The sequence below is a fragment of the Sus scrofa genome, chromosome 7 (assembly GCF_054392235.1).
Source record: "Sus scrofa isolate SSC_HxYL_T2T_F1_AM1 chromosome 7, Sscrofa_HxYL_maternal_Yorkshire_Landrace_v2.0, whole genome shotgun sequence".
NCBI classification, from domain to species: domain Eukaryota; kingdom Metazoa; phylum Chordata; class Mammalia; order Artiodactyla; family Suidae; genus Sus; species Sus scrofa.
The window spans coordinates 105,041,706-105,065,607 of record NC_139389.1 but is presented as its reverse complement, the minus strand read 5'-3'; the positions used below and the strand labels follow the sequence as shown (position 1 = coordinate 105,065,607).

The window sequence follows — 23,902 nt, the reverse complement described above, 5'->3', positions numbered from 1 at the left end:
ACTCCCAAACTCATTTGATGAGGCCACCATCACCCTGGTACCAAAACCAGACATGATACCACAACAGATGAAAACTACAGGCCAATTTCCCTGATGAACATCGATGCAAAAATCATCAACAAAACACTAGCAAACCGCATACAACAATACATTAAAAGTATTGTACATCATGATCAAGTGGGATTCATCCCAGCGATGCAAGCATTCTTCAATATCCGCAAATCCATCAGTGTGATACACCACATTAACAAACTGAAGACTAAAAACCATATGATCTTCTCAATAGATGCAGAAAAAGCCTTTGCAAAATCCAACACCCATTTCTGATAAAAACCCTTCAGAACGTGGGCATAATGGGAACTTACCTCAACATGATAAAGGTCATATATGACAAACCCACAGCGAACATCATTCCCAATGGTGAAAAGCTGAAAGAATTCCTGCTGAAATCAGGAACAAGACAAGGATGTCCGCTCTCGCCACTACTCTTCAACATAGTTTTGGAAGTCCTAGCCACAGCTATTGGATAAGTAAAAGAGATAAAAGGAATCCAAATTGGAAAGGAAGAAGTAAAACTATCCCTATTTGCAGATGACATGATACTATACCTAGAGAACCCTAAAGACTCTACCAGAAAACTGTTAGAACTCATCCATGGATTTGGCAAAGTCCCAGGATACAAAATTAATACACAGAAATCAATGGCATTTCTATACACTAACAATGAAAGATCAGAAAGAGAAATTAGGGAAGCAATCCTGTTTACCATCGCATCCAAAAGAATAAAATACCTAGGAGTAAACCTGCCCAAAGAGACAAAAGACCTGTACTCTGAAAACTATAAGATGCTGGTGAAAGAAATCAAAGATGACACAAACAGATGGAAAGACATACCATACTCTTGGATTGGAAGAGTTAATATTGTGAAAATGACTATACTACCGAAGGCAATCTACAGATTCAATGCAATCCCTATCAAATTACCAAGGACATTTTTTCACAGAACTGGAACAAAATATTTTAAAGTTTGTTTGGAAGCACAAAAGACCCAGAATAGCCAAAGATATCCTGAAAAAGAAAATGGAGGTGGAGGAATCAGGATCCCTGACTTCAGACTGTACTACAAAGCAACATTAATCAAAACCATATGGTACTGGCACAAAGACAGACATAGAGATCAGTGGAACAGGGTAGAAAGTCCAGAATAATTCTCATGCACCTACAGCCAACTAATCTATGACAAAGGAGGGAAGAATATACAATGGAGAAATGACAGCCTGTTCAATAAGTGGTGCTGGGAAAACTGGACAGCCACATGGAAAAGAAAGAAATTAGAACACTCCCTAACACCATACACAAAACTGAACTCCAAATGGATTAAAGACCTAGATATAAGACCAGACACTATCAAACTCTTAGAGGAAAACATATGCCAAACCCTCTCTGACATAAACGACAGCAACATCTTCTCAGATCCACCACTTAGGGTAATGACAGTAAAAACAGAAATAAACAAATAGGACTTGATTAAACTTAAAAGTTTCTCCCAGCAAAGGAAACCCTAAACAAAACAAAAAGACAACCCACAGAATGGAAGAAAATATTTGCAAATGAATTGATTGATAGGGATTAATCTCCAAAATTTATAAACACCTTCTGCAGCTCCATGCCAAAAAAAAACAAACAACACCATCAAAAAATGAGCAGAAGATCTAAACAGACAATTTTCCAAAGAAGACATACCAGTGGCCAAAAAACACATGAAGAGATGTTCAGCATTACTCATTATTGTAGAAATGCAAATCAAAACCACTATGAGGCACCACCTTACACCATCCAGAATGGCCATCATCAAAAAGTCTACAGACAATAAGTGCTGGATGGAGTTCCCATCATGGCTCAGTGATTAACGAATCCAACTAGGAATCATGAGATTGCTGGTTCAGTCCCCGGCCTTGCTCAGTGGGTTGAGGATCCAGCGTTGCTGTGAACTGTGGTGTAGGTTGCAGATGTGGCTTGGATCCCGTGTTGCTGTGGCTCTGGTGTAGGCTGGCAGATACAGCTCCAATTTGACCCCTGGCCTGGGAACCTCCATGTGCTGTGGGAGCAGCCCAAGAAATGGCAAAAAAATAAAAATAAAAATAAAAAAGTGCTGGAGAGGGTATGGAGAAAAAGGAACCCTAGTACACTGTTGGTGGGATTGTAAATTGGTGCAACCACTGTGGAAAATAGTATGGAGATTCCTCAGAAAACTAAAAATAGAACTACCATTTGATCCAGCAGTCGCACTCCTGGGCATTTATCCAGACAAAATCATGACTCAAAAAGACACATGTACTCCAATGTTCATTGCAGCACTATTTGCAATACCCAAGAAACGGAAACAACCTAAATGTCCATCACCAGAGAACTGGATAAAGAAGATGTGGTACATACACACAATGGAATATTACTCAACCATTAAAAGAAATGAAATATTGGCATTTTTTAAAACATGGATGGACCTAGAAATTATCATGCTAAGTGAAGTCAGTCATACAGTGAGACACCAACAACAAATGCTTTCACTGACATGTGGAATATGAAAAAAGGACAGAATGAACTTCTTTGCAGAACAGATACTCACAGACTTTGAAAAACATGATTTCCAAAGGAGACAGTCCGGGTGGTGGGGGGATGCGCTGGGGTTGTGAGGTGGAAATCCTATGAAATTGGGTTGTGATGATCATTGTACAACTATAAATGTAATAAATTTATTGAGGAATAAAAAATCTTAAAAAATAAATAAAAATTCATTCAGGATAAAAATGAATAAATAAATAAATAAATCTTTACCCCTCAAATTGCTGTTGTTAGTGTCCATGTCTTAGTTTCATGTTGTATAATTCCTTGTGCCAGGGAACTTATTCAAAAGTTAATAGAAACTGCTCTAACAAAGCAACTGGGATCCCCTCCCTACCAAGCCAATATACTCCTGAGAGACACAATAGAAAATGAGAGCCAAACCATGCTCAAAGAGTTTGAAGAAAAGAATATTTGATAAAAAATGAAAGGGGGGAATTATGGAAAGTAACATAATGTCTTTTCTATCAAAGGAAATCTTGGTTACTCCATTTTGCTCTGGTCTTGACTGAAATGCCTTCCTGCTACCCCCCTCCTCTTTCCCTCTTCTCCCAGTAACAATTTGCTTCAAATTAGCCAACCGGGAAGAATGTGCACCCTGACCTGGCCAGTGGGAAGGGGACAGGTAAATCACCTGCATTAGGGATAAGTAAGGGAGGGTCCTTTGTTTGTAGCGCAGGCTTATTGGAGTACCCACGCCCTCCTGCAGAAATAAAGAGCTTTGTCGAGATCTCCCCATGTTCATGTGTCCCATTTTTCAACACTGATGATCCAAACCATGTCCCCAACATGCCCACAGTGTATGTATGTATATAGCACATCCTCTCTATCTCTTTGTCTGTCAATAGACATTTAGGTGGCTTCCATATCTTGACTACTGTAAATAGTGCTGCTATGAGCACTGGAGTTCATATATCTTTTCAAATTAGAGTTTTTTAGGGATATATGCCCAGGAATGGGATTGTAGGATCATATGATAACTCTATTTTTAGTTTTTTGAGGAAATTTCCTACTATTTTCTATAGTGGCTGCACCTATTTACATTCCCATAGTGTAAGAGGGTTCCTTTTCCTTTGTACTCTCTTCAGGATTTATCATTTGTAGACTTTTAAATGACAGCCATTCTGACAAGTGTGAGGTGATACCTCATTGTAGTTTTGATTTGCATTTCTTTAATAATTAGAGGTATTGTACATCTTGTCATATGCCTATTGGCCATCTCTATGTCCTCTTTGGCGAAATGTCTATTTAGGTCTTCTGCCCAGTTTTTTCCCAATTTTTTATTGTTTTTTTATATTAAGCTCTATAAACTGTTTGTATATTTTGAAATTAATCCCGTGACAGTAGCATCATTTGCAAATATTTTCTCCCAGTCTGTAATTTTTCTTTTCATTGTTTTATGATTTCTTTTGCTGTGCAAAAATTTTAAGTTTAGTTAGGTCCCATTTGTTTATTTTTATTTTTATTTCTATTACTGTAGGAGATGGATTAAAAAATATTTCTACAATTTATGTCAAAGAGTGTTCTGTTTTCCTCTAGGAGTTTTAGACTATCTGGTCTTACATTTAGATCCTTAATCTATTTTGAGTTTATTTTTGCATATAGTATTAGAGAATGTTCTAATTTCATTCTTTTCATGGAGCTGTCCACTTTTCCCATCACCACTTTATGAAAAGACTGTATTTTTCTCCATTGAAAATTCCTGCTTCCTTTGTTATAAATTAATTGATCATAAATGCATAGGCTTTTTATCTTGTTCCATTGATCTATATGTCTGTGTTGTGCCAGTACTATATTGCTTTGATTACTTTATCTTTGTAGTATTGTCTGAAGTCAGTGAGCAGGTTCTTCTTTGTCAAGTTTATTTTAGGACAAGTGGAAATGAAAACACAGCAATCCAAAACCTATGGGATCCAGCAGAAGCAGTTCTAAGAAGAAAGCTTACAGCAACAGAAGCTTACCTCAGGAAAAAAAGAGAAAAATCTCAAATAAACAACCTAATCCTACACCAAAAGCAACTAGAGGAAGAAGAACAAACAAAACCCAAAGTTAGTAGATGGAAAGAATTCATAAAGATCAGAGCAGAAATAAATGAAATAGAGACTGATAAAATCAATAGAAAAGATCAATGAAACTGAATTTGGTTCTCTGAAAAGATAAACAAAATTGATAAACCTTTAGCCAGATGCATCGAGAAAAAAAGAGAGTAGTCCCAGTTCAATAAAATCAGAAATGAAAAATAAGTTACAACCAACATCATCAAAATACAAAGGACTACAAGGGACCACTGCAAGCAACTATATGCCAAGAAAATGGACAACCTAGAAGAAATGAACAAATTTTCAGAAAGAAACAATCTCCAAAGACTGATCCAGGAAGAAATGGAAAATATGAACAGATCCACTACCAATACTGAAATTGAATCAGTAACATAAAAATCCCCAACAAACAAAAACTCAGAATCAGGAGGCTTCACAGGTGAATTTTATCAAACATTTAAGAATCAACACCTATCCTTCTGAATCTGTTTCAAAAAATTGCAGAGAAAGGAATATTTCCAAACTCATCCTATGAAGCCACCATCACCCTTGTACCAAAACCAATGATATCACAAGAGAAGAAAACTATAGGCCAATGTCACTGATAAACATAGATGCAAAAACCCTCAACTAAATATCAACAAAACAACTCCAACAGTACCTTAAAAGTAGCCTTCATGGTGTTCAAGTGAGATTTATCCCAGGGGTGCAAGGATTTTTCAATATCCACAAATCAATCAGTGTAATGCACCACATTAACAACTTGAAGAATAAAAACCATATGATCATTTCAGGAGATGCAGAAAAATATTTTGATGAAATTCAACACCCAGTTATAATAAAAACTTTTCAGAAAATGGGCATAGAGGAAACACCTCAAGATGATAAAGGCCATATGTGACAAACCCGCAACTAACATCATATTCAACTGTAAAAAGCAGAAGTCATCTCTAATATCAGGAACAAGACTATTTATATTCTGGAATATTTCACATATATTTGACAAGTGAGGGGGAGGTTTATTGGGCCATTTTCTCTTATTAGTTGCTATGTCCAAATTTTCCCATTCCCAAATGGGAAAATTAAGCTGGAGAGTCACAACATCTTAATGGGTCAACTATTTGCTTTAGCCAAGAGTCAGTAGCAAACTAATAGGTAGGCAGGTAGGCTTGTTAAGGAGATGATGAATCTCAAACCTCAAGGGGGAGGAACTCTGAGTGGAAGCTGTTTCCCTTTGCAAGAGGCTCCGTTTGAAGTATCATCAGTCACAGAGACTGATAACAAAAAGTTCAAGGTTGTGGGAGCTCAAAGGTAGAGAGTGTACAATTTATTGCACCGTTTCCAACACAGCCATTTGGTTTTGGTCTGGTCATGTTCATTTGTGCTGCTATAACAAGATATCATAGACTGGGTAGGTTATAAAAACAGATTTATTTCTCACAATTCTGAATCCTAGAGAGTCTAAGATCAAGGCACCAGCAGATTTAGTGTCTACTGAGAGCCTGCTTCCTGGTTCATAGCCAGTGCCTTCTCACTGTGTCATCACACGGTAGAGGGAGCTAGGAATATCTCTGGGGCATTTTATAAGGCGCTGATCTACTCTCTCCAATATGCAAAGAATTCAATAAAGTTCTGAACCTCTCTTTTTGTGGTTGGGGGTCAAGGAGGCAGCAGTTTTTTCTTGCTTTACAGAAAGATTGAGCTTTGTGAATCCTCACAGAATCCTAAATAATTTTGCTTGTTGAGAAGGCCACTGGATTTTGTTGGGGTTTATCAGCCAGCCCTGCTAGTGGAAGTATGCTCACATCAGAGCCATGAAACTGTAGCTTCTGATATGCCAGCTAAGAAGGCATCATTTATAGAGTGAAATCTTTGGACACCAAAGAATAGAGGCACTAAATCCAGGCCCACTCTGCTTATGGCTCAACCAAATTAACTTCTAATGTTTTTGGCCCATCTAATGTCTAAATCATCATTGTGAACATCATTTATTTCTCCTCTTAGGATGCCTTGACTCAGCAGCTATAGCTACATTGCATTTTGGCTAGGGCTACAAGGTATTCTGCCTCCATTATCATAATAACATCCTACTTTTGGAGGGAAATGAGCAACAATTAAAGAAGCATTTGATTGACTTGTTTCAATCCTAACTCTTACTGCCCAGTCTCTGAGCATTCTTTAAAGGTAGGACAAAGGGGAACCCTTAGTCCCTTCTTGTCCACCACTTGGTTAAGAATGTTCCCTAATGAAACCCGATGAGCCCTCTTGTATCCTCTGGTCTGGTCTGTTCTGTGGGGGCCTTTGTTCTTTTATTCCAGAAAACTGCCTCTGTTGGCATGCCATCTTTGTCATGAAAGAGTGTCCAGAAATGTGATAGGTCTAAGATTCTACACTGCATGCAAGATAACAACTTAGCCTGTCACAGTTTCATGGATGCTAGCAGAAGAGAATGCGGTGCCTGGTTCAGAGAAAAAGGACTTTATTATTTGTTACACAGCAAGGAGCATGAATTTCATGTTCTTGTAAATGTAACTTATTCCAAAAATCTCATGAGGTCCATGCAGAGAGGTCCTGGGGATACTGCACATATAGCGATTTTACATCATAGCTAAGGAAACCTGAGCTTTGGGAATCCAAATCTTTCATGGCAGGCTACTAGAAAACCTGCCCAATTTCTACCCTAGAGGAAGATATTGTCTTTATTATATTGTACCATAAACAAATTTTTCCTCTTTTCTGGAGAGATATTTTATCTTCCCAGCCAGTCCACTACACAAATATACTTGAGGATAGTCTGGAAACATATCTGTCAGTGCTCTGCATGTAAGATGTACAGCAATGTAAGAGATACATGGAGAACTGTCTCTTTCCAGATAAAGATATAGATAAATGTATTATCTAGACTGGCCTCTGAGAAGGGTTGGAGGTAATTATACCTCAGTAGCAATAAGCACAATTTGTCCCCCTATCTTGTCTTATAAAAAGTACAGTCTGCTCAAAGAAATCAGGGATTTGGAGAAAACAATAATTCCAGGACTCAGGTAGGTAGGTAAAAGTCGAGACGAGCCTGAAACATTTTGTGTCAAAAAGTAATAAAATGCTCAAAGAATGATGAAAATATATCAAAAGGACACAGATGCCAGCTTAAAGATGCTCCTGTGTGTCAAATCCAAGACAATTTAGCATTAAAGTAAATGAAAGAATAATGGATTATAAGCCATTTAATTATGTAGAAACCTATGAGTCCATATTGATACAATAAAGAAATGAAGTAAGGGAAAGAGGAGATCTGTTTCTTACAGTAGAATGCCAAATAATACATGTGGATAGAATTATGGATAGAAAATCATCAGTTGACAATTTTCATTGTAACAACTGTTTCAGTGGAAGATGATAAATGAATGCTAAAATAAGTGGTTGAAAATGTAATGAGGAAAATAATAATTACATAGTCTTAAAGTAATTATCCATAAATTTCATATTAATTATAAAGAGAAACATAGTCACTTTTCAGTAGATCCATCTATTAGACAACATTGTAACTAAGTGTTCAAAGTTAACACAACCAAAAAAGGACTGACCAACGTCTTTGCTCACTGATACTATGTGCTAAAATAGACATGACATCCATCACTTCTGTGGTACTGATTCTAAAAATAAAGTAGTACCTAAAATAAAATTGATGAATTTTCTATAAAATAATTGTTCTGTATTCTTGCAGTGAATGACAATGAAAGACTAAGGAACTGGCTCAAGCTGTAGAGTAAAAAGACATGGCAACTGAATGGATTATGTTTGGAGAGGTGAAAAGATAAAAAGGGCATTTAGGAAACAATTGATGAATATGGTCTGTGAAATAGATAATAGCATTTTATCAATGTTAAAATTCCAGTTTTGATAACTATACTGTACTTATGTACAAGAATGACTTTTCATGTATGTGTCCTTATCTTTCTCTCTCCCTCCACTTCTCCTTCCCTTCCTTTCTTTCATCCTACTATTATCTTTCTTTCTATTAATCTATGTATAGGTTATATACATAGATATATGAGACAAGAAAAGGAGAGAGGACAGAGTGAAGTATATTATAAGAAATTGGTAACATGGGTAAAAGGTATATGCAAGTTCTATGTAGTCTTCTACAACTCCTTCATAAGAGCTAATTCAAGCCTATACAGAAAAGAGAAAACAACTCAGAAAAATGGGAAATGGGCAAAACTTTTCAGAAAAGCAAAAAAGGATAACAAACAAAAAGAGCCAATAAATAAATTAAAAGTAGTTTTCTCAACAGCAGTCATAAGTGAAAAGTCAAATAAAATATTATCTTCTACCTATCATTTTTGCAAGGATGTAAAGATGTGATAAGAATTCTAGTATGGGAAAATACTAAAATCCATATAATCTTGCTGCGAAGATGATTGGCGTTAAGTTCTCTGAAGTAAAATTTGGTAATACTTATCAGAAATTCCCATGTAGTTACCCTCTGACCCAGAAGGTCCACTTCTAGAAATATTATTCTCTTGAGGCATACACTGATTTTGAATTTTCACTTAAGAATTATTTGTTGTAGGAATAAAACTTAAGACAAATAAAAATACCTATGAATAGAAGTCAAAATCTTATGGAACATCTAAAATACAAACTATACTACTACAGATCAAAGAAGAGAGCCTAAATACACTACTAAATAAATAAATCTGGTTGCAGATAATTCCAGTGGAAGAAATGACATTCCTGTACCTCCTATCATGTATCCATCTTTAACCACAGGACATCCCAACTCTCTCAAAGCCACGTCCACCTGCTTAACAACATAGTTAATCTGATGGGTCATGGTTTGACCTTCTTGTTACCAACTTTATGGCCAATGCAATGAGAGCCAAGCCTCCCTGGCTATTTAATCCTCTTGGCCATCCTCCCAGAGGAAGGTTATAGTCCCCATCCAGGCAGCAACAGGATTGGTCATACCTCTCCAAGAAAACCTAAAGGCTACTAAGCCTACTACATTTTGGGTGAGAGGTACCAAGTTCACTGTCAGCTTCATATATAAGCCTTTCTTTTTTTTTTTTTTTTTTTTTTCTTTTTCAGGCTGCATCTGCGGCACATGGAAGGTCCTGGGCTAGGGGTCGAATGCGAGCTCCATCTGCTGGCCTACACCACAACCACAGCAACAGAGATCTTAACCCACTGAACAAGGCCAAGGATTGAACTTTCATCCTCATGGATACTAGTCGGGCTCTTAACCTACTGAGCCACAATGCGAATTCCACAAGCCATATTTTCTGACATAGCTTTATGAGAAGCACTGATGTTTGGGGTTTAGGGGCACTTGCTCAAATTAATAAAACTGGTACCAGTGATGATTTCATGTTTCCTCTACTTGAAAGAAGCCAGAGAGAAAGAGGGGTGCTCATAGGGGGATTTGGGTTGTCTATCATTCTAATGTGACACATAAAAACTAAAGTGTGTTTGGGTGTGTGCCTGTATATGCTTCACTGGTTATTCACTTGTATCACAACAGCAAGACTACCTTTCTCTACTGCTCTTTAATGCTAGGGCTGTGACTCAGCAAACTACACTGCCAAGATTCCTTTGACAGCTGCCTTCTGGCTAGGTTCTGCCAACTGGAGACACTAGCAGGAGTTTCCAATTTGGGAAAGGGCATTTTCTTCCTATTTGTAGTTTTTGTCAGCATTTCTCTAGCAGCAAAACAGCTCTGGCTCCAACCTCCATCTTGTTTTTTCAACCTGTCACCAGCAGTGCTATCCCACCTCAGAATTACCACCGTTAACTGGTTGTGAGCTCTGGGTAGATAAGTCCCTATATTAAGTAAATCCACTTAGTTTCAAATATTAGTATGGCTTCTTTATATAATTTATTTATTTACTTTTTTTTTTTTTTTAGGGCTGCACCTGTGGCATATGGAAGTTACAAGCCTAGAGGTTGAATTAGAGCTGCAGCTTCTAGCTTACACCACAGCCACAGCAACATGGGATCTGAGCCTTGTCTGTGACCTACATCACAGCTCTCAGCAACACTGGCTCCTTAGCCCACTGAGCGAGGCCAGGGATTGAACCCACATCCTCATGGATACTAGCTGGGTTTGTTTCTGCTGAGCCACAATGGGAACCCCTCGAATATTAGTATGGCTTCTATTTTCCTGACTAGACCCTGAAAGATATTTATACATACTGAGAATTTCTAGACACTTATGAAAAATATTTAACAGTGGTTATCCTTGGGGAATGGAATTGATAAAGCTGGTGGGGAGGAGGGAACTTTCACTTTTTATTTTATTCCTTTTGACTTCTCTTTTATATCTACTATAAACTGTTTTACTCCTACTCCATGAACTTGTTATATTGCCTGTGAATTATTTCACAATATTTTAGTGTATATACTTAGTTGCCAAATCAGAATTACCAATTTCAGTGCTGACTGCTAGTACTGAATCAAAAGCTCCTACTCTAGAAATGATTACTGCCCTGCCATTATTTTAATTGGTGAGTCTAAGCATCTTTTCATATGATCTTTTTCTATATTTTTCTCATTTGTAACTGTTCATAGAAAACCTTTTTATGACTGAAAAATGTCCTTGTATTATTATCAAACCAAAAACCAAGCAAACAAAAAAGTCATAAAGTACTAGGTATTAGAATTCAACTTTTTTCTAAAAGAAATGCAGAGATATACATACAGATATTAACACACAGACACACTTCTATTTGAACCAGAACTTTAAGCTAAACATTTAAAACTCCGATCTCGGAGTTCCTGTTGTGGCTCAGCAGGTTATGAACCCAACTAGTATCCATGAAGATGCAGGTTCGATCCCTGGCCTCACTCAGTGGGTTGAGGATCTGGCATTGCCAAGAGTTGTGGTGAGTTGTGGTGAGTTGTGGTGTAGGTTGCATATGTGATCATTTTATTCACTCATTCAACCAATAAATGTTGAAGAGGGCTGGAAGTTGAGGGTGGTATTTATCTGAGTTTGAAGTTGTGAAGTTGTCTTTAAAAATTTCATCTCATTTACTCTTTTAAGCAAATATTAAGGATCTATAATCATGCCCTTTTTAAGGTGGGGAAACATGGTTGGGAGGTGTTAGGTTACCTGACCAAACCCAGACAACTAGAAGAAAATGGACCTGAAGCTTCAGATTAGCTCTTCTGACATCACCTCCTGTGTTCTTTCTACTATTCCATATTCACTTCTCTTAGGATTAGCAAATACGAATTAGCAAAATTCTTAATGAATCTGTCTCTTTCTTTGTTTTGTTTTTGTTTGTAAACATAGTAGCTTCTGGTTTGAGGAACAACCTGGAGTTAGACCATAGGGATTGGTGGAAGCCTGAAACGTGTAGTTCCAATTAACGCAAATTCAGATTAAATAGTCAACAGAAGCTACCGTGTTTACTAGTCCTATTCTAGGGACTTAAATTTTTTTTTCTACCAAAAGAAAGAGACTTTTATCCCTCTCTTTCCCAGAGGGTTTTCTTGAGCAGGCATGTAATTACAAAATCCTTCCCCTGTCCCTTCTGTATGTACATAAAATGTATAAAAAGTGAAACAAGCCTCTCGCCAGGAACAGCTCAGGAAAGTTTTTCTTAAGGTCCTAGGAGCCAGCTCTTTGAAATATAATAACCAAGAAAGAGAGTCCCCTATCTGCTCTGAACAGAGGAATTAGCCTAGGCTCCTTGCTCTAAGCTCTAAGTACCTGCTTGACATAGAAATAGAGAAGTTTTCTTTTCCCTTGGATAATGGCAATTAATGAACACAAACGGCCTCTTCAAGGATGACCTACCAAAGAATGTACGGCAAACAGTGTTAAGTCCTCTTAAATGAGAACATATGTATAATGAATGGTACCTTCATGTCTGTATAAAAGGGTGAATTTCTGTCTTAAAAATCGCATTAGCAGATTGCCTGTGACGCCTATCGCAGTCCGGTTCAAAGCTTACTAACAACAAGAACTCCTTACTGCCTCTTAACCGTGGAGATTTTCTGAGACGGCAGGAGAACTTAGTTTTCATTTTTCCTTGACAATATCAATTTATTTATTATGTCTCTTACCTTTACTATCCCTCCCCGCCCCCTACTCCGCCCCCAAGAGTAAATCAGGCTAGAAACGTGCCCCTTGCTCATCCTGCAGGTTGCACCTGGCGAAGGAAGGCGCCACAGCGGCCGTCAGAACCACGACTCCCAGCATTCCTGGCGCTCACCGCTCTCGAGACTTCCTCTTCCGGCCCCAGGGCTGCTGAAACTGAAAGTGCTGGGCTTCTGGCGCTAGACGCCAGGCCCCCGGGCGGATTTTCATCTCCCCCGTCACGAGCTGTTGCTGCTTCAAGTTGGGAAGCCAGACAAACAGTAAAATATGAACGGAAGAGTGGATTATTTGGTTACTGAGGAAGAAATCAGTCTCACCAGAGGACCCTCAGGTATGTGCAGAAGTGGTCATCGCCGAGAGTCGGGTACTTGGGGCTGTAATTGCAGAGCGGACACCTCTTCTGCAGAGCCAGATTTCTTTTGGCCTCAGAGAAGGCAGGCCCCAACCTGGTGGTTGCATGCAGTGTTTGCGGGCTCATAGAAGAATATATTGGCATCCAGCGTTAGCATGAGACGGATCTGAGGAATCCACCTCGTTTTTCAGTCGGATTACCGCATGTATTTATAGTCAGGAGGGGTTTCTTTCTGCTACGGGAAAATCCTGCTTTCTAGACCGTGGCCGTGAACTCCACACCCCTCCTTCCATTGCCTACTCTATCACCGTTTCCGTGAAAGACTGTTTAGTAAAAATGGGAGCATAAACGGTGTGGACTGTAAATACATAGCCGTTTTCTTGCTGATAGTATCCCTCCCTCCCTCCTCCTTTCATTTTTTTTGGGAAATTCATTTAGAGGACCACCCGGAATCCTAAAGCAGAAAGAGACTTAGAGGTCTACTCGGGAAGTTCCCAAACCTGGTTTCGTCTCAAAGTTATGTAAGATTTTTTTGGGTTTTCTTTAAAAAATAAAAGGGCAATTCCTAGAACCCATTTCTGTTAATTTGGATTCAATGCAGGTGTTTCTTTGGGCTTTTTCGTCCCTCTTTCCTCCTTCCCTCCCTCCCTCTTTCCCTTCTTCCTTTCATCCTACCTTGCTTCTTTTCTTCACAAGCACATCAACTGATTCTGATACTACCAAATCCTCACTGACCCCTACAGTCCTCTTACCTCCTGATGCCCTTCATTTCACTAGGCTCTTCACGTTACTCCCTGCTATCTGCCTTGGCTTTTGTTGCCTTTCCTTTACAGCTGTCTAGTGTATCGATTAAGAGAGCTTTAGCTTTGGCTTAAACAGGTCCAAATCTGGAATCTAACCTCTTACTAGTTCTTTGATATTTATTGGCTGACGAACTTTATTACTGATGTAAGTCTTAATTTCTCATCAGTAAAATGTGCATGATAATAGAATACACTTACTAGGGTTATGAGAATGAAATCTAACTATGTAAGATCTTTAGAACGTTGTGTGGTAAGCACTGTGTGTTTGCTGCTGTTGTTAATAGACAAATGATTAGTAAATTCTCCTAAATACTGTCATTTCAAGAGTCTCCAAGTCATCAAGTATCATAGGCTCTCTCTGAAATGTTTTGCATACGCCTTTCAATCCTGTTTCCATCACCACTAGACCAGTCCATCTTTCCTCATCAGGTATTTTGATATAGCTTGGTCCACCACTCATAGATTATTCTTCATAAAATGTGGCTTTCAGAATCATCCATGCTGTCTTTTTTCTTGTTATGAAAAATTGGAAATTGATTTTACTTATAAGACTGTAGTTCTTTGCTAATCTGCATGGTTAAATGCCGAAAAGATTCCATACGAGCTCCTAAACTTTTGTTAAAGGCTCATTCAGTATGACCAAGTGTCTTAATACACTTTTTCTATTTCATATGAATTTTTCATCTCTCTTAATATTGACTATTGAGGAGAACAGTTGTTAAACCAAAATCTGTTTTTCTGTACTTTTCATCCATTACTACTTGTGCTTCTCTTGGGCCAGGTGAAACAATGGTAGGTCATTTTCTGATTGCCCTGCAATTATTTAAAGGCATCTGGTTGTGTTTTGTCTCTTTCTCCTACAGTGTAACTATCCCTAGTTGTTCGGTTAGCTCTCTTGTGATGCGATTTTAGGTTTGATTCTTGTCTCTTGCTTAAACCTGTAACATATTTTGACATAACCCTTCTGCTGTGGTAGCCACAGGTATTTTCAGGATTTCCTGACTAGAGCAGAGCAGAACTCTGATGTTGCGTTGTTTGTTCTAGTCACTAAATATTTTTAAAGTATAATATCACCTCACCTTTTTTTGGCATTTACGTAATATGTTTGCTTAATGTTCAGCTCACCATTCACTAAAATTTCTGATCCTATTAGTCTTGTAGACCTAAAGTTCCTAGTGTTAGTTAACATTTTTCTAAATTATTGGCATTAGGACAAATGTCAGAGGACTAAGTAAAATAATTGTATCTAGCTAATATAGCTCACCCCAAAATTGTTGAATTTCTGTTTTGTATGTGCATTTATTCAAAATGAATGGATTTATTCACCTAGTGACTTTTAATTTTTTTCTAAGCATTTTCATGTCTTACTCATATAAGTTGATAAGCTTAAGAGTTTAGGCAAGTGGAACCCCAGACTTGGATTAAAAACAATCATTCGAATATTTGTTAGTTCAGTTAACAAGAAAAGATTCCAACTGTGTTTATCATCCCCCAAAGCTAGTTACTCTTAAAAAAATCTCATAGTCTACCTCAGCTTTTCCTTACTGTGTCATCATGAAGATACATAGGAAGGAAGTCAGTTATTACCACTAGAAGCTTCCAGTAGTTTTGACAGTTCCATAATGATCTTTATTTCTGTAGAAGAAATATGAAAAACTTCTAGTTCCCTAAGTATGCCTTTCTTTTTTTAGGCAGCATTGTCACTCTTTGTCTGGGTACAGTTTCCTGTGCAAGGACCTGATAGTTTAATCAGGTAACTGCAAGAATGTATGTACTTTTGCTTTTTTGTGTCAGTATTCTATCAGGGGTAGGAATCTTGGATATTTCCAGCACTTGGGCCCATTTTGCCAAGTGTCTAATCTTGCTTACTGTAAGGGAAGTAAAGTTTTGGGAAAATTATAGCAATAGAGTATGTGGTGAGGCAAAAAGAAGCTTGGTATGTAGCTTGGCATCTGTCCTGTGCCTACTTACTCAGCCATGTAAGGTGAGTCTTAGGCTGGATGACTTTGGAAGTTTCTTCCATTTTCAAGAGTTCATAATTCTTTGGCCTATTCCAAGTGTTGTTTTATGATTCCTACCATTTTGAACCAACAGTAGGTGATCTGAAGAATCATCACAATCTCAAATGCCTTCAAGGGTTTGAAGAGTTCATCTTTTATCTTTAATGGAACACTGTCTCTTTTCCTTCTGAAGGACTCCTTTAGTCTCTCGCCTCTCACTTTTTCCTTTAACAAATGGAGAGTTCTTAATGATGGAAACACTCGGTTACGCTAAGAAGTATGACAAGAGCCTAATCTAGCTTTTTTTCATTGTGACAGGTAGAGATTGGCCATAAAGACATCCCTTCACCTTGGATATTAGGATTCTTTGTTCAGGACTGAGGGCTCTGGGTTTCAGCAAGTTGCTCCTGATCTACCATCTTTAAAGAGGAAACAAAATCTCTAATTTTCTACTTTCTTTAAAGGAGTTGCAGAGGATAATGGTTTGATACAGTGTTATAATGATGAACATTTAAGGAAATAGGAAGTATTATCTTTCTGGCAATGTGCTGGTGACCATACACACACACACACACACACACACACAAGTATAATTTTTTTTTTTTGCATCAACTGTGAATGGTGATTAATCCACATTATTAGGTGAAGAAATTGTCTCTCAGTGAAGTTAAGCGTAAGTTTCAAAAGCCAGGAATTTAACCCGGATTTCTTTCTTTCTTTCTTTTTTCTTTTCTTTTTTTTTTTTTTTTTTTTTTTTTTTTTTTTTTTTTTTTTTTTTTGTCTTTTTGCCTTTTCTAGGGCTGCTCCTGCGGCATATGGAGGTTCCCAGGCTAAGGGTCTAATTGGAGCTGTAGCCGCCAGCCTACGCCAGAGCCACAGCAACGCAGGATCTGAGCCATATCTGCAACCCACACCATAGCTCATGGCAACACCTGATCCTTAACCCACTGAGCAAGGGCAGGGATCAAACCCACAACCCCATGGCTCCCAGTCGGATTCGTTAACCACTGCACCACAATGGGAACTCTGAACCCGGATTTCTTGATTCTAGTATTCCAAATACTACCTCCCAGTATAGCAGCCACGTCTAAGTGTTGCCAAAACTCGGCCTCTGTCCACAGGTGCTGGATAGAAACGTGGAGACAGTTTTGGGCGAAGGAGAAAAAAAAAAAAAATAGCTTCATTGCTTTGCCAGGCAAAGGAAGGTCACAACAGGCTAATGCCCCTAAAGACTGTGCCTGCCTTGGGAGAGATTTGGAGGTGGTTTTATGGTTTTGGGAGTGGGAAATAGAGCCTCAGAAAAGATCAGTGTAGAGGCAAGCTTGCTCTGTTTTTCAAAGCTGGTGTTTAGTGGCCCCAGGACTGGTTCTTGTGGTCTTTCTTCTTTCCGGAATGAAGGATGCGCCATCTGGTAGTTAACCTCTTTCGTTTGTTGGGGGTTTTAGTTCTGCCAAAAGGCTCAAAGATACAGTTCTGTATATTCCTTGAAGAGGAACCAGGACCCTGCCCCAAAGCTGCACTGTTTATTGTCTCTTGACTGCTCCTCCCTGGTACTCTGCGTCCTCTCCCTTCCGTGATTAGCAAATGTTTGAACCTGCCCTTTGGAGCTCAGAGAAAGTCATGGAGCTTAAAGCTTATTCCCTAAAAACAAGAAATGGGGGACAAAGGAGGGATGTGCCCAGGAGCCCCACAGGGCCCTGCTCGGTTACATAAGAAGTTTGCTGCCAGCCTTTCTCCTGACCTTTATTTTGTTATATCATGCCTTATTCCCAGAAGGAGCTGAGGCATCTTAAATGACTGACATTTAAGTGGAAAGTTTTTATAGTTTGCTGTTGATTGAACTGAGAGCATATCAAGGTGAGAACTTAAAAAACAAGAAACGACATTAAGTCCAATCATTTAAACCTCTACAGATCTGCCATGTGCTTTACATGAAACTGGGTTGCTAACAGTTTTCTGATCCTTCATGTGTCCAACAGATCTGAGAATAAAGTGCTATATCCTCACTGTGAACTGGCGTTTGGCACTTGCCATCTGCATCTACATGGATTAAATCAACCTGCAGCACCCCCTACATGGAGCTCAGAGTCAAGACCAAGAGTGAGGCACTCTGTGCTCAGGGAAAACTGGAAGAACAGGTCTTCAGATAGTTAGATATTTTTAGGAGACGATTTTATGAGCCCTCATATCTAGAAAAATACCGAAATCTTTCATGATGACTGATGTCTGTGACTAGTAGTAACCTTTATGAGCCCGGCAGCAGACCTCCATAAAGTGTGAGCTAGGCTGCTTGCACCTTCCCTCCACCTTTATCACGTGTATCTTGGTATTTCCCCTTTCCTTTTTGGGGCGGTATTTCAGAGCTGTCTGAAATTCTGCCTCCTGGGCTATAGTTAAGTGGACAAAACAAAAGATGTCACAGTCATCTGCTATTCCCAAGGTTGAGCCAGTGAGCCCTGAGGGAACTCAGGAAAGAAACAAAGAACACTGACCCAAAGTTGAGTGCATATCAAAGGAGTGAGTCCATTAAGCCCAGACCTTTACGTCTTCCCAAAGAAACTTGTTCTCTGTAAATCTTTTTTTAAAAACTGGTTTTCTGTAAATCTTTTGTTCCTACCACCTTCCCTTTGTTGCAAAAACTCCTGTGTATTTGCCTCCCCCCTCACCTCCCTGGAGCAGTTTCTCAGGGCTCCCTGTGATGCTTTCTCCAGGCCTTAAGTCCTAATTTTGCCCCAAATAAAACTTAACTCTCAACTTTAAGGTTGCGTATTTTTTTAAGTCAACATTGCCCTATTTCCACTTTCTACTTGAAGTCTAGCTCTCATGGAATTGACATTCCAATGAAGAATGATACTCAGATGTAAAAAGTTAAATCTTAGGGCAAAGGTGCAGATGGTTAAGGACTCTGACCAGCATGAGGGCAAAGGAGGCATGTAGGGGAGCATGTTAAATCTAACCCTGTGCTGGAAAAAGCCGTAGAGCCATTGTTGGGAGTTAGACTGATCAATTACAAGAAGGTAGAACTTATGTTGGTCTTATAGACAGGCTGTAGGCTAGTGCCAGGAACAGGGGTGGCCTAAGCAGTAATAGAGAAAAGAAGTAAGCATATTCTGAAATCAGTGAGTAAGCTAACCTGGATAGAAGGGAAGATTCATTTAGGAGAGTGAAAGGAGAGGAGGTTAGCAGGGTAGGTAGAGACTGGATTATGAAAAGTTCTCAATACTAGTGTGGAAACGTAACTTTTCTCTGAGATTCCATCTTGATTCCTTCCCCTTCCTATTCAGTGGTTAAAACTCAGGTCAAGAATCACCTCCTCCAGGAAGCCTTCCTTACCCAGGCTAGAGCCCATTATTTAGAATTTTGGACACCAGTGATAAAGTGTCTGTCATGTATGACCAGTTTAAGCACTTTGTGTCATCTCCTCCCAACAAGGAATAAATGAAATGTTTATTATATCATTTCATAAATGATATAAATTGTATCACTTTCTAAACCTTGACTCTTATATCACATAGCTCTTTAAGTGGCAGAGTTAAGAATTGGATCCAGGTCTGTGTGACTTTAAAAACCCTGGCTCTGAATCATCATAGATTCAGAGTCCTGTGGGGGCATAGGGAGGAAAAAAAATACGGTTTATTTTTATATTTGCTTCCTTACATGTGTTTCCTCTTCCGTCCCTTCCACTCTGAGCTCTTCTCCGTCAAAGGATATGTATTTCATCTTATTTTCTTAATGTTTTGCCTGGAGCATGACACAAAGTGGTCAGTAAATGTTCATGAAATGACTAGGCAAATTGATGGATATCAAAAGTATAATCGAATGTTGTGACAGACAGAGAACCAGTAACATAGTCTATTTCACCTTTCAAAAAGTCATAAACAAGGTTCTCCACTAAATATAGTTTAAGAAAGAAGAAAGAGTTTGGTCATGGTATATTATAATGGGGTGGGAAACTGACCAAGATTCCAGAAGCAAGGAGGTGGAATAGGTGGAAAACCACATAGAATGAGAAGAGTATGTGGTACAAAGAATGTATCTCTAAAGATTGCTTCAAGGATCAGTCTTATTAAGATTTTTTTTAAAGATATTCCTGAAGAATAAATATAAAGCAAAATATCTAGAAATTACTTTGGAGAAGTGTAAAGACCAGGTGATGAATGCTTAACTATAGAAACATTTTGTAAAAGCCACGTGACTAGACAGCTGCGTGATCAATGACTACATTTGAATAAATACTGAATTATTTATCAAGAAAAACTATCTGTACTTGTGTCAACTGAAAAAGCGATGCAAACCTAAAAGTTTTTTTTTTTTTTTTTTTAATTTCTAGGGCTGCACCTGCGGCATATGGAGATTCCCAGGTTGGGGTCTAATTGGACCTACAGCTGCCGGCCTACACTGCACCATCCAGCAATGCAGGATCTGAGCCGCAGCTGCAATCCACATCACAGCTCACAGCAACACCGGATCCTTAACCCACTGAGTGAGGCCAGGGATCGAACCGGCAACCTCATGGTTCCTAGTTGGATTCTTTCCCACTGCGCCATGATGGGAACTCCAACAACCTAAAAGTTGAGAGAGATGTTTTATTTGTCAGACAAAACTGAGGATTTAAGCCTAGGACATAGTACTTTAGCCGAGAGACTGGTCCAAAGAGGCAAGGAGTGGAGCCAGGATATATATGAGTCTTTGCAGCCAAGGCCAAGTAGTTGGAACATCAAAATATTACTGTTAAATTAAAGAAAACCAGATATGTCAATATGTAAAGTTATGGAATTTAGAGCTTTTGTGTGTCTGGTGAGATTTGAGAGTGAGCTCACTGAACTCATTCTTTTGATATGCACCTCAGGTATCTGGGGCCAGTATCCTGTGCTTTCTCCTGAATTTCCTCAGAGCTCACCTGCAGGAGTAGCTGTAGCCTGAGGGCTGCTAGATGGCAGGTACTCTTTGTTTTCTTCCTGAGTTTTCTCAGGGCTCACTGGTATTGGAGGTGACTGCAATCACTGATGACTGAAACATCCTTTGTTCACTCATAGGGCAGGCACTATTTTATTTCTCAGCTGTAACATCTTCTGTTTAGTGATATGGCAGGCAGCTCATTCACAGTACCTCCCCAGATATTTGTGAGAGAAGTTTAGGAGCAATAAAATGAGTCCCTGGTGTATACCCTGGCAGGTACTGCCCGAAACATTTTTGGCAGGCCATATTCTTTTTTGCCTCAATCAGATGGGGGACCGGGATGGAGAGAGACTGAGCACAGGCATAATGAATGTCTTTGTTACTGTACCATCTTTATGTTCCTTTGAGGTTAAAGATTTTCCCTCTTTCTCTCTCCATATATCATGCGTACTTGTTGCTGTCTTTTGAGAGAAGTAACAAATAGCAAGTGACGTATTTCATCTTGGGACCAGAGAGTTTCTCCAGACAATGTACTCATTTTGGGTGAAAAGATGCCTGGTCATTTAACCTCTTGAGTCACTTATTTGAAACATTCATTTATTCCTTCTTTCAATCCACACATTTTTGAGCAGTAGCTGTAGGGTGAGTTTCTATAGCAGGAACTGTGGATACAATAGAAAACTGAGCTTTAACATAACTGCAGTGAGCAGTGGTGCAGTGATTAAGAGTCAGAATACCTATGTTACTAGCTGTGTGCCCTTGGGCAAGTTACTACCACACTTCCATATACCTTGATTTCCTTAGCTGTAAAATGCGAGTATTAATAGAACCTACCTAGGGTTGTTGTGAGAAAGAAGTGTCGTTTTGTTTTACAAATATTTTTATAGTGTTGCTTCTGTACCAGGCACTCTTCTAAGCAGTTGCCCAAATTTTAATTAATTTAACAAAATTTAAATAATTTAATGATGCCTGTCATTATACTGCTGCCATGTGGAGAATAGAAGTTAGTGGAACAAGAGTTGAGTCAGCCGGAAAGGCAGGTTAACCTGTGCCATAGGCATTTTAGGGACATTGGGCTTCACCTTCTGTATTTACCTTCTTTTCTTTTGTGCCTTCTTTTTGGGGTTATGAAAAACCTGCTGAAGGCTCACAGAGACATTTTTTACCTTGCTGTGTTTCCCCAGAATTTTTTACCTTGCTGTGTTAGGAGTTCTTGGCTTCGGTGTTATTTCCAATGGCTTTAACAGTCACTTAACACCAACTGAGGCCTGTATATGTTACTAGGTACTGTGTGGGCACGGGAGATATAAAAGTGAATAAAAGCCAGTTCCCTCTGATAGATGTTTACAGCAGCTTTATTCATATTTGGAACTAATTATTTCAATAAAGAAAGTGATAATTAGACAAGTACTTTCAGTGAAGTGTGTTTCCATGCAAAAGTAAGAGGACCTCCAAAATCATGGAGGTATTGGAGTTCCCGTTGTGGCGCAATGGTTAACGAACCCGGGTAGGAATCATGAGGTTGCGGGTTCGATCCCTAGCCTTGCTCAGTGGGTTAAGGATCCCGTGTTGCCGTGAGCTGTGGTATAGGTTGCAGACGCAGCTCGGATCCTGTGTTGCTGTGGCTCTGGTGTAGGCCGGCGGCTACAGCTCCAATTCGACCCCTAGCCTGGGAACCCCCATATGCCATGGGAGTGGCCCAAGAAAAGGCAAAAAGACAAAAAAAAAAAAAAATCATGGAGGTGTGGAGCCAGCTGACTATGTGTGTGAAAGGGTGAAAAACAGGGGGGTGGTAATTATTATATTTTTAAATTAAGGCCTTATTTATTTAGTTTCATGCAAAATTGAGGAGAAGATAGATTTCCCATATCCCCCATCCCTACATATGCATAGCCTCCCCAATTATTGACATCCCCCTCTAGGGTGGTAAATTTGTTATCATTGACCAACAACCTACATTGTCATATTGTAAGTACTCAAAGTCCATATCACATTGAAGTTCACTCTTGGTGTTGTGTGTTCTATGGGAATGGACAAATGAATGATGACCTATGTCCATCAATATAGTATCCTATAGAGTATTTTCACTCCCCTAAATCTTCCATGCTCCACCTGTGCATTCCTCACTTCCCCTCAACCCCAGTAACTCCTCTTTTTTTTTTTTCTTTTTAGGCTGCGCCTGTGGCATATAGAAGTTCCCAGGCTAGGGGTTAAATCAGAACTGCAGCTGCCGGCCTACACCACAGCCACAGGACCTCGGGATCCAAGCCCTGTCTGCAACCTTCACCGCAGCTCACAGCAACACTGGATCCTTAACCCACTGAGCTGGATACTAGTTGGATTTGTTACTGCTAAGCCACAATGGGAACGCCACCCCTCATCTTTTTACTTTTTGTAGTTTTGCCTTTTCCAGGGTGCGATATAGTTTCAAAATCATACAGTAGGAAGCCTTTGCAGATTGACTTCTTTCACTGACTAGTATGCATTTAAGGCTCCTCCATGTCTTTGCATGTCTTGATACACCACTTCTTTTTAGTGCTAAGCAATATTCCATTTTCTGGATGTACTATACTTTGTCCATTCATCTACTGAAGGAGTTTTGGTTCCTTTTAGCTTGGGTAATTATGAATAAAGCTGCTATAACTATCCATGCATAAGTTTTTGTGTGTACATAAGTTTTCTCCTCCTTTGGGTAAATGGCAAGGAGCACAATGGCTGGATCACATGGTAAGAATATGTTTTGTTTTGTAAGAAACTGCCAGACTGTCTTCCAAAGTGGCTGTGCTATTGTCGATGTTCTGAATTTTGGCCAATCTAATAGGTGTGTAGTGGTATCTGATTGTTGTTTTCCTTTGCATTTCCTAGATGACATATGATGTGTAGCATCTTTTCATATGCTTATTTGACATCTGTGTCTTCTTTGGGGAGGGCAGTTATTAAATTTTGTTGTTACCATATAGTGCAAGATAGAGCATGTCCAAAGCTGGCTAGAAAGATAGGTTATGAGGATTTTGATTTTATTTATTTATTTTGTCTTTTTGCTATTTCTTGGGCCGCTCTCGCAGCATATGGACATTCCCAGG

General features: G+C 39.1%; 1 protein-coding gene and 2 long non-coding RNA genes across 5 annotated transcripts in view; 2 read left to right on the top strand and 1 right to left on the bottom strand.

Annotated features, from left to right (window-relative positions):
• The window catches only part of LOC146401828 (uncharacterized), a 34,760-nt gene extending 17,665 nt beyond the window's left edge, over positions 1–17,095 (bottom strand). The window contains exon 1 of the long non-coding RNA XR_014811077.1: positions 12,856–17,095. This is a non-coding gene — a long non-coding RNA (uncharacterized LOC146401828). The remainder of the gene's footprint in view (positions 1–12,855) is intronic.
• Positions 12,918–23,902, top strand: part of SYNJ2BP (synaptojanin 2 binding protein) — a 68,169-nt gene continuing 57,184 nt past the window's right edge. For 2 of the 3 annotated variants that reach the window (XR_014809079.1, XM_021098201.2), the window contains exon 1: positions 12,918–13,096. Coding sequence is in view for 1 of the 3 variants with exons in the window: in NM_001244991.1 (NP_001231920.1) it covers positions 13,033–13,096 (64 nt within the window). In the remaining 2 variants the exon portion in view is untranslated. 3 annotated transcript variants of the gene reach the window in all.
• Positions 17,694–18,680, top strand: LOC146401827 (uncharacterized). Its single transcript, XR_014811075.1, has 2 exons — positions 17,694–17,777; positions 17,900–18,680. It is a non-coding gene; the product is annotated as an uncharacterized LOC146401827 (long non-coding RNA).